Below are 11583 nucleotides of genomic sequence, written 5' to 3'. Positions count from 1 at the left end.
TGATGTCTGCAACACTAGCAACTGTGCTGGGTCCCTGGGAGGTGGCCATTTAAATTTCCCACCATGCCCCTGACCTACCATCATTCTGAGGCATTTTGGAGAAATTATGATGGCTGCCCACTGTTACTAAAACAAGAACAGATTCCTAAGCGCTCACTCTGCACTCAGGGTTTAAATTTAAGAAATTGGGAAGGCACTTTTTAAGAAAACAATTTTTTTAATGTACAAGAAAAAATGCCAATATGAATTTAAAAAAACATTAATACAACACTTCCTAACAGACTAACAGCAGAATCCTAAACATGAGTCGTATCCAAGTGCTACTCAGAGTAGACCCACTGATATTAATGGGCCCACATTAGTCATTTCAATGGTTCTACTCTGAGTAGAACTAACATAGGATTCAGTCCTATATCTACACAAAAGTATTCTGAATTCAATGGGGCTTACGCCCAGATACGTGGGGTTAGGATCGCAGCCCCAAAAAAAGTCAGGTCGAAGACGACCACCCAGCCCAGGATAAACTGAACAGTCTTCCAAAATGCGAGCTGCTTCCGAGGAGACATGTCTACGATAACGCTGTCAACGTCGACCTCAGGAGGCCTGGCTAAAATCTACGTGGCTAGCAAGCTTAAATTCGCAAGGCTAGCGAGAGAGAGACAGGCGTGATAGGAACCCAAACTCCAGCAGCAAATGCTCCCAAGGCCTTTTTAATGCAGGTGCAACAACAGAGCCTTAAACTGGTGCTTGCGGGCATGGAAAATTCGATCCATCTATAGCTCGGTCCTCCGCGCAGCCTGGAAAGGGAACCCTGGCAACCGCAAGCAGGGTTCCCATCGACGAGTCGGTACTCGACCCCCCCCCCAGTCAGCCTTTAACCGATTCTTCGCCCTTTATCCGCTCGCTCCGTTTTAATAACGGTCTACGAGACCACTCCCTCCCCCACTCTCCCTCAAGAGCTGAATTAGTCGAGGCCCAGGATTCACTTTAAACTAGCCCGGCACCGAACGATTTATTGAAGCAAAACGAAACCCAAGAGCGACGACGCGCGTGCGCGGCGCTAATCTCCCCCCCCTCGCCCTGGCACCCGTCCTCAACCCTCTCCTCCCGCGCACGCGCACCAGACCCACCCAGCCGCCCGCGGAGAAACATCAGGCGGTGTTAAAAAGCTTTGCGCAGGCGCGGTGAGCCCCTGCAGATTTTTCGTTAAGCGTGGAGAGAGAACGAAAAGACAGTTGGTGTGTTGTCGCGCGCGCGGCGCATGCGCGCCTCCCCCACTCTCTCAGTGCCCGCCTCCCTTTGGACGGTGCCCGCTCTATGGGGCACGCGCCTCGGTGTTTACCTCAGCAACAGCCGCCGCGGGGGAAGAAGACAGGAGATAGGAGAGACGAGGAGGAGGACAACGACCACGAAGAAAGCGAGGGTGGAGCGAAGGGAAGATGCCGGGGAAGCTGAAGGTCAAGATTGTGGCGGGACGGCACCTGCCCGTCATGGACCGAGCCAGTGACCTGACTGACGCCTTCGTGGAGGTTTGACGGGGAGGGGCTTCTCTGTGAGCGAGGGGCTGGGCCTTAGTCAAAACACCTGCTGCCGCTGCGGCCCGCTGCGATTGGCGTGGGAGGGTGCTGCGAACCCTTGTATTTGCATAAATTTGCGTACCGCAGAAACACGTGTGTGTCCATCTCCATTTTCTATTCCTATTTATCCTTATCGCCATCATTAACAGTTATTAACCGGTGTTCACCTAGGACTGGGGGCGGGTGACAACAGTTTTAAAATACTGCATTAAAAACTATTAAAAGCAACGTAAGATAGGGTGGGTTCCAAAAAATATACATCCTGGGTGTCAAAGGCCAGGGTAAAAAGGTGCGTCTAGACGATTTGTATTTATTTAATAAATCAGACAGTTTCGCGAGGCCTGACTGAAAAGCGACAGAGAAACGCCTTGGGCCAGTCGCTGCCTCTCAGCCTCATGAAAACCCTATTCATAGGGTCGCCATAAGTCGTAATCGACTTGAAGGCAGTACATATATAGATAATATAGAGCTTCTAAATAAACACCTAGTGATTGTAAGTTGGTTTAAATTGTTTTTTAGGGTGTATTTTAAACTGTTGCAACCTGCCCTGGAACTTCAGGGTGAGGGGCAGGTAATAAATTAACAGCAATCACAACAAAAGCAAGCTGAATAGAAAATGAGCATGGACATTCATGTGTGTTCTTAAGTGGTTTACATAAGATTATTTCAGCAATAAGTATCAATAAAAACATTAGATTAGAAAAGAAAATAAGGTATCAGATGTCTTATACCTAGTCAGATCATTGGCCCATCTAGCTCAGTATTGTCGACACTGTCTGGCTGTGACTCTCCAGGGTTTTGGACAGAAGTCGCTGACAGGCCTATCTGGAGATGCTGGCGCTTGAACCTGGGACCTTCAGCATGCAAACCAAATGCTCTACTACTGAGCTGCAACCCTCCCCCTTTTGATTAGAGTAAGCTCTTGCCCTCTTATTTATTTATTATTTTATTTATACCCTGCCCTTCCTTCCAGCAGGAGCCCAGGGCAGCTCTTATGGTAAAGTGGTTCTTCAGAAGCCACCCCCCACCCTGGCTAGCCCTGGAAATTGGATGGTGGCAGCTCACCAAGCATTTTCCCAGTGTTCTTTCCCCCACCTTTTGATCACATATTCCTCTTTGTCCCACCCTTCCTCTGAGGAGCTCTGGGACTTTCCACCTAAAACATCTTTTGCCATGAATACTGTTGAGTAAGAAAGGTGCAGCATCTAAACAGGAAGATGAGACAGAATGGGCATTGAAACTATGTTAATGAAGTAAATATGCAAGTCTTCCCAAATTGTCCTATTTACAGGGTCTGATCTCTGCTCCCTTAATTTGGTATTTGTTAATGCAGAATTCTAGATCTGCTATTAAGTTTGTAAGACTTACGTGCTTTTAAGAGTTTGTTTGGATTAAGCGCCACTTCAAGTGGTGGGTACATTAAGGTATTAAATCTATCTGGATTAAGGGTTACTTCAAGTGGTGTGTACATGTATGTATATGCTCATAGTTGAAACTGCTGTATGTACTTCTGTTTTTCTGTGTTTTCATGCTTTGCATGCAAGCTGGCTTTTCCCTGCCTATATATGTAGCATGGCTTCTGCTAAGAAGAATCCTGTCTCACTAACCTTTTAGAGTTCTTTGGGCATTGTCAACAACAATATGTATTCAGGTGATCCAGTCAAAAAGTTTTTGACAAAGTTCTTCACAGACTCCTGAGTAAGCTTAGCAGTTATGGTCCTGTTATGGACCAGGAACTGGTTAAGAAACAGGAAGCAGAGAGTAGGAATAAATGGACAATTCCCCCAGTGTAGGGATTTAAAAAGTCCCATGGATTAGTATTGGGACCTGTGCTTTCTTAACGTTCATAAAACATAGTTATGAGTGAGCAGTGAGGTAGCCAAGTTTGCTGATAATGCTACATTGCCCAAGGTGATTATATCAAAAAGGGATTCTGAGGAGCTCTGCTAAGGATCTCTCCACATTGGGTGAATGGGCATCAAAATAGCAAATATGATTCAGTGTAAGCAGATGTAAAGTGATGCACATTGGGGCAAAAAAATCTTAATTTCACATATGCGCTAATGAGATCTGAACTGCCGGTGACTAACAAGGAGCAAGACCTTGGGGTTGTAGTGGATAGCTAATTAAAGATGTTAACCTAGTCCCTCTGTAGCACCATCAATCCAGCTTAATGGTGTGACGTTGGAGAACGTTGATCACTTTCCCTATCTCGGCAGCCATCTCTCTGTAAAAGCTGACATCAGTGCTGAAATTCTACATTGTCTGAGATCTGCGAGTGCCACATTCTCCTGAATGAAGCGTAGAGTGTTCGAGGATCGGGATATTTGCAGGGAGACCAAAATGCTTATTTACAAAGCCATTGTACTATCAACCTTACTGTATGCCTGTGAATCACGGACTGTTTATAAACGCCACTCCCAATTTCTTGAAAGATTCCGCCAACGCTGCCTCTGGAAAATTCTGCAAATTATTTGGGAAGACAGACGGACTAATGTTAGCGTTTTGGAAGAAGCAAAGGCTACCAGTGTTGAAACAATGATCCTTCAACATCAGCGTTGCTGGACCAGCCATGTTGTTCAAATGCCTAATCTTCCAAAGCAGCTACTTTACTCCCAATTTAAGGATGGAAAACTGAACATTGGTGGACAGCAAAAGAGGTTTAAAGATGTTCTTAAAGCTAATCTAAAAAAATGTAAGTCTTGGCCCATGAACGTCCCAAATGGATGTCGGCTATTATCAAAGGTGCTGTGGACTTTGAAGAAGCACGAATACAGCGTGAAAGGGACAAACAAGCTAAGCGGAAGGCACGTTAAACAAATCCTCATCGCGACTATGTTCCATCTGGAAACCTATGTCCTCACTGTGGGAGGCTGTGTGGATCCAGAATTGGCCTCCACAGTCACTTATGGACCCACTGTTAAAGACCTTATCTTGGAAGACAATCCTGCTCAGCTATGAGTGATCGCCAATGACAGCTGTGAAATGGAAAATTCTATGTTGGGGATCATTAGGAAAAGGATTGAAAATACAACTGCCAATAACATGTCTATACAAATCTATGGTGCAACTATACTGTGTACATTTCTGGTTGCCTTATTTGAAAGAGGTTATTGTAGACCTGGAAAAGGTTCAAAAAAGGACAACCAGTGTTTTATATTTGTTTTGGGTAAACCATTTAAATGTTTTTATGGATTCAGCAGTATGTAAATAAAAATAAACAAAAATGATCAGGGGGCTGGAGCATCTCCCCTGTAAGGAAAGGTTATTAGTTTAGAAAAAAACAGGTGAGTAAGGAAGAGCATGCTAGACATTGTGCATGGTGTGAAAGAAGTAGAGAGAGAGAGAGAGTTTTTTCCCCTCTCTCATAACACTAGAACCCATGGCCATCCAGCGAAGTTGAATGTTGGAAGATTCAGGACAGACAGAAGAAAATACTTTTTCACATAGTGTATAGTTAAATGGTGGAATTTGCTCCCATAAGATTTAGTGATGGCCACCAACGTGGATGGCTTTAAAAGGAAATTGGGCAAATTCATGGAGGATAAGGCTATCAATGGCTACTAGCCACAATGGCTATGTTCTGCCTCTGTTATTGGAGGCAGTGTCTCTGTATACCAGTTGCTGGGAATCATGCATTGGGAAAGTGCTGTCACACTTTGGTCCTGCTTGCAGGCTTCCCATAGGCAACTGATTGGCCACTGTGAGAACAGGGTGCTGGACTATATGGGTGTTTGGTCTGATCCAGTAGGGGTCTTCTTATGTACTTATGAGTTGTTTCAAATATGACAGTATAGACTGTTGATCTGTAGTATGTAAACAGCCTTGACAACAATTTGGTTTGGAACAAACGATGCCTTGAAATGGGAAATTTGAACAATATGAAAAAGATCTTCATTTGACTCTTGGAATGTTTGTCAGAGCCATTGACTCTTGGAATGTTTGTCAGAGAAACAGGTTAGAAAAACATCACAGATATATATAACACCTAATGGGGAGGTGTATCTAAACTAGGTAGACTAAAGCTGGGAGGTTGTGATTGATTGCACAAACAATCTGTATTGTAGTGGACTAAAGAATTTAGTTGTAGCAGTGATGACGCCTCTGGCATTCTTGGCTCAGCTATAGAAATGTGATGAATGTTTATGAACATTCTGTTTCCTGAGGGAATTAAGCTGTTAGCCATACAATGTTCAAAAGAATGGGGGAAGTTAAAGGTCAGTTTGGCTGTAGGGCCTTTACAGATCCTAGAGATAGGCAGGGTTCTGTAAGCAAAGTAGGGAGACTGAGAGATGGAAAACTGAATGGGAAGCCCATAATTCTCATGGTTGTATGAGCAACAACTCCCAATATGTTTTAGCCATACCTATAGGTCATTATCTCAGGTAATCAAAACTATGTGTTTGCTGTGAAGTGGTTAAATCTCCAGACAAGCTTCTCTCAAATTTTGTAATAGTAAGTCTTCTTTCAGTAAATATGATTTGAACTCTAAAGATTTCCAACTTGCATCTAGTATATAATAAAAAACAAGTTAAAGAGCTGCACTACTCCTTTTCAACCCCTCTATATCAGTGGTTCCCAGCCTAGGGGCTGCGAAGTAATTCAGAGGAGGCCGCGAACAGTAAAGAAATTAATTATTTATTATTATTTTTAAAAAAGTTTTCACTACCTGGATGCTGTCTGCTCTCCATTGCTGCTGCAGATGACACCCCCCCCCCTTGCTTCAAATGAGAGGGGAGGACTTTGCTGAAGCGTCACAACGTCTTTCAGACAAGCCAGGGGCAGGCATCTGCCTAGTAGCAGATGCGAAAGGAGGCTGAGGAAGGTGCTACCAGGAAGAAGGGATTACTATCCCGACTCCTTGCACTGATGCTGCTGCTGATGCCCTTACTCAGAGCTAGAGGAGAGGGTTTTCATGAAGCAAAAAGAAGCAAGGCTGCAAGGAAATGCTTCTTTCCTTCTTGCTTCCTGACAGCCAGTCTGCTTGCCTTTCTTGACTCCTGCTTCATTGCTACCTCCTTTTAAAAATTATTCTTATTTGCGAGGCCACCCAGATCTCATCTTCCGCCCAGACGGAGCCAAGGAACAGTGAGGAAGCTCAGGATTTGCTTGCTCCCCATTTCTGAGGCTAAGTGTGTGTGCCAGTGTCCCGCCTTTCTTCCACCTACATTCCACCCCCCAACCTCTCTCTCCAAGCTGCTGCAGCAGTTGAGGGTTTCCCCCCTCCCACATGCCCAAATGCATGCACACCTGCAGATGCTTGCAGGAGGGGCAGGTGTGTTTTTGGGCGTTTCTTTTGCTCCATTCTCATTTCCCAAGTGTATGCCAACCAAGTCATCAGTTCTCATCCCAAGGCCTAAAAGCACTAACCCCCCTCCTCAGTCTATCCACTCTTTTGTCTTCACAATCTAGCATCCCCACCACTACCACGTTGCTGCTTCTTTATTTTTATTTTTAAAAAGCTCAGCAGGTTGGCTGAAGCTGGGGTCCACATACTGCAGCTGAAATGTATTTATTTATTTAATTATTGCATTTCTATCCGCCTTTTCTCCAAGTTGCTTGCAAGGTGGTGCACTTGGTCTCCCCCCTTCCATTTTATCCTTACACCAACCCTGTGAGATAGGTCAGGCTGAGATACTGTGTCTGGCCTAAGGTCACCCAGTGGGCTTCATGGCTGGGTGGGGATTTGAATCTGGATCTTAGTCCAACACTGTAACCCACTGGTGTTAGGTGGCAGGACTGTACATCTTCAGACTGTTGGGGGGAAAGGGGATCCCAATTTGGTTGGACCTTTGCATTAAGAAAAGAAAGCAACACCTCCCTGTCTGCAGGGAGCTTTTTATGGAAAGGGATATTTCGAGATGTGATTTTGCCATGCACCATTTTTTCAATTAGCAGAGATTACAATTAGCGCAGGGTGTCGCATATTTTGAGCTTACAAAGGGGTCCCGTACTCATAAAGGTTGGGAACCACTACTCTGTGAATGTAAGCTTCCCCTCTAACTGATCAAATTGCGTTTGTATTGATGGGGCTGTAGTTAGGAGATGAATACTGAAGGGGCCAAGTTGAGAATCTGCACAGAGAATATCTTTATTTTTCTCTCTGTTTTTTCTTTTTTCACTATAAAATCTAGAAGTGTGCACGTCCTTCACGTTCACATATTCAATTAGTATTTACAGAGTTTGCAAGCATGCACTCCCACTAGCCCTGTACAGTCACCGCATTGTTTTCACTGTCTAAGCCACTTCCATCTCCCTCATAAATACAGCCATTTTCTCTCACACATGAACTCATTTTCTCTTGTTCTCACTCTAACAGCACACTGTTTTCTTATGAGCACACGGCAATGTGCTCCAGATTCTTCTTAGCCCTTTGTATTGAACTTCCTTGCCTCTTGAGAGGAATAACAGACTATCCGCTGAAATACAGAGGTGGTAACTGGTTACTAGCACTTTAAGTCAATCTAGATGTTGTGGTTGCCATGTGGACTGGCATCCCAGGAGTGAATTTCTCACTGCCCCAGTTATATCATTTTTTAATAGCTCACAGTGTAAGTAATGACCATTATGATTCTCCCTGCTGCCTCTCCATGTCTCTAGCATTCACTGACAGGCAGAGAAACTCGCATGTCAGTGGCAGTTACTTGCATGGTGAGGGAATTGTAAGTGATACAACTGGATAATGGGAAACTTGCATTGGTCTGTGTAACTTCTAGTCGTTTTGTTTGGCATGCTGCTGTTCTTACAAACTGATATGGGCCAGAGGGTATCTATGAGTCAGGGAAATTTTACATGTCTCTTGGTAATGATTGCACTAAGGATCCCTAAGCATGTTATACAATTTGTAAACAATGGCTTGAGATAAAGATCCAGATATACTTTTACATAGTCACATACGACAACATAAAAACCACTGTGCCACTGTACCCCCCCCAGTTTTAGATTAATTCTTGTTCATGTTAAAAAAAATAACCCACAAGGTTAAATTGTGTTACTATGTTATTTTCAAATAAGAGTGTTACTTAACTCTAAAGCACCAAAAATCAAGAATAAGATGAAGATTGAGATGCAGGATGATAAAGAGATTAGACAGCTGATAAAAGTTTTGTTCTAAAATCCTAAAAAGGAAAAACATTCTGTTGTCCCTTCTTTAGATCATAGTAACGAATGATGACAGCTACTTTTGAAAAGCTAAATCTATAGTTTGATTTGTTTGGTCTATTTTTATCCAAATAAATTGGATATACTTTCACACATTTTGAATGATTGCATTTTAAACTGGCAGCTTGGGCCACAAATCACAGCTTCCCAAGATTCGGATAAATTGGACTGAACCTTGTGAAAAAATACGACTATGAAAACAAAAAAACTCTCAAATTCTGTATTCTGAAATATAGAATATAGAAAACCAAGATGTAGCAAAATTGTGTGTTAAATCACTTATTGGATATGTAGCAAGGTTATGTAGTGAATCATTTCTGTTGAGGAACAAGTTACAGAGAGGCTGCTATCTGTTTTAAGTGGATTTTTATACACACAGACCTTAATCCAAAATGCCATGTAGTGAGTTCCATGCATTTAGCAGAGCTTCCCTTGCCTTCTTACTGGCCAGGAGCTGCTCAGAGTGCCAAACAAGCTAACTCTTAAAATGAAGAGCATATTTTATTCAGTAATTTCTATTTGTGTCAAAGCTGGCTGTCTTGATAAGTTTGCTCTGTCTCTGAGTTGCTATGAGGTTTTTTTTTGCTGATGACACCCAGCTCTCCTTGTCATCTGAGTCAGGAGATGACATGCAGGTGCTGAACAGGTGTTTGGACTCAATAATGGACTGGATGAGGGCCATAAACTGAGTTTGAATTCCAGCAAAATGGAGGCCCTGTGGGTAGTGGCTCCTATGTCCAGGAATTTGGTTTGCAGCCTGCTCTAGGTGGGGTTGTATTCCCCTTGAAAAAGCAAGTGCGTAGCTAGCTTGGTACTCTGGGATCTAATGTTGTTGCTGTTGGCCTCAGTAGCTTAAAGTGACTTTTACTAACTTCAGTTGGTTTATAGATATGTAGCAATGGGTAGCTTCATTCAAGTGAATGGGTAGGTGCTATATAGGCTATCAAATGACATATTTGAAAGCAGTTGCATGAATTAGTTTTAAATAAAAATGGTAAGATAGTTTTGGAATGAAATGCAGAATGAAGAATAAGATTTTGCTTCCATTTGTAATTAGTTTTGTATATTTTTCAGGTGAAGTTTGGAAATACCACATTTAAGACAGATGTGTATCCAAAATCTCTCAATCCTCAATGGAATTCTGAATGGTTTAAGTTTGAGGTAAATGCACCCCCCCAACCCCCCCCCCCAACTAAGTACACCACAGAGAAGCAAACTGAGTAAGCCCAAAGAACTTCCATTTTCAGCTAACTGCAGTTTCTCATTTAGCTTGTAGTTAAGCCAATCAAGGTTTCCTTATTCTGGATTGTTTGGATAAACTGTTGTCAAAACTTAATTGCAGTTCCCAGTTCAGACAGAAAAACAAACTGTGTAGGTAGCTGAAAAACAGATGTGGATGTTTCCTAGTGGCCGTCTGAGTGAGATCACTGTGTGTAGAAACCATTTGGGATTTGTAGTTTTTGAAACCCCTACCAGTAGTCTGTACAGAATACTCCAAGGGGAGTTTAAACAAGGAATTTTGAATCAATAAAGGTTTTGTTCATGTGAATTCTGCCAGGAGAAATGTTGAAGCTCCACATTTTTCTTTTGTAGGTGGATGATGAAGATCTACAAGATGAGCCTCTACAGATAACTGTCCTTGATCACGATACTTACAGTGCTAATGATGCCATTGGAAAAGTTTACATTGATATTGATCCTCTCCTCTACAGTGAAGCAGCTACAGTTATCTCTGGCTGGTTTCCAATTTATGATACGATACATGGTGAGATTGTTTTAAAAAATTGTTTTAAAACTTTCTTTTTGTAAATCCTTCGAAGAGCTTGGAGATAGGCTAATCGTGCTATTTAAAATATAAAATAATTTTCTCCTAGCTGAGACATTTGTCTTTTTCAGTCTTGTGTGTGATTTCAAAGGAGAAAGTTCTGAGTTACGCTATTTTTTTGGTCATGAATCATAGCTCTGGGATAGCTTGAGTTGACTGAGATGGATATTTTTCTGACACTAACTCTCTGAAAGTCTGGACAAAAGTAGCATTTGTAATATATAAGAAGCATCTGAAACAATGCTTTGTAATAATTGTTGTGATGCAAGATTATGGACAGTATTCAACATTACTTATACCCAGTAGACCCACTGAAATCACTGCACTTGTCCTTTGGTTTGAATGGGTCTATTCTGCATATGACTTAGTTGGATGTCACCCTATATAATTTATGTGTATTGCATTTGTGTATGTTATGCTATATTTATAAGTAGTAATAATAAACACCAACAATAAACCGCAACAACATACTGTTAGCATTGAGATGTTGGAAAGAAACCGGGTAGAATGTCTTAAATAAACTTCAGAAACAAATGAAAGAATCTGCACAACATGCTTTATGATGTGGTGATTCTTGTTCTTAAAGTGTGACCTTTAAAAAGTCATCCTCATATCATAATACTTTCCCAGACACTTGCTGTTTATGGTAGCCATGTATCTACGTTACAGAATGACTTGTACTCATTGAAAAAGAATATAGCACAGGACATGGGGTCATCAAGGGTGTTGTCCCTCAGCCAGCTTCCTGATGGACTTACTGACTCTGTCTCCAGTTTCATGGGACTGGAGTTTGCAGGCTGGTGAGGAAATGTGCTGAAGCAGTAGGTTTTACATGACATCGGGCTTACAATATCCTTGCAGCCAGGGCATCATAATTGAGGGTTTCTTGTAGCTATTTAGATCTATTTTTGACACACTCTCCATCTTCTTCACTGTCCCAAACTGAGGTTGCTTATCTTCCCAAGGTGTAGGTTCACAAGCAGTTGTAATTCACTGACTTTTCAACTCGCTAATTTGCCA

At 42.4% G+C, this 11583-nt stretch overlaps 1 protein-coding gene across 13 annotated transcripts in view; it reads left to right on the top strand.

Moving 5' to 3' along the window:
• Positions 1 to 1130: 1130 nt before the first annotated feature.
• The window catches only part of C2CD5 (C2 calcium dependent domain containing 5), a 154460-nt gene continuing 144007 nt past the window's right edge, over positions 1131 to 11583 (top strand). For 3 of the 13 annotated variants that reach the window (XM_061638390.1, XM_061638391.1, XM_061638396.1), the window contains exons 1-3: positions 1134 to 1529; positions 9813 to 9899; positions 10332 to 10503. In XM_061638390.1, coding sequence (XP_061494374.1) covers positions 1440 to 1529; positions 9813 to 9899; positions 10332 to 10503 — 349 coding nt within the window. In that variant the 5' untranslated portion in view covers positions 1134 to 1439. Of the gene's footprint in view, positions 1530 to 9812; positions 9900 to 10331; positions 10504 to 11583 lie in introns of all 13 variants that reach the window. The other 10 variants (XM_061638388.1, XM_061638394.1, XM_061638392.1 and 7 more) reach the window with 6 other exon arrangements.

The sequence above is a fragment of the Rhineura floridana genome, chromosome 8, assembly GCF_030035675.1.
Source record: "Rhineura floridana isolate rRhiFlo1 chromosome 8, rRhiFlo1.hap2, whole genome shotgun sequence".
Lineage (NCBI taxonomy): Eukaryota > Metazoa > Chordata > Lepidosauria > Squamata > Rhineuridae > Rhineura > Rhineura floridana.
The sequence above is the reverse complement of the archived record's forward strand: the minus strand, read 5'-3'. Positions and strand labels throughout refer to the sequence as shown.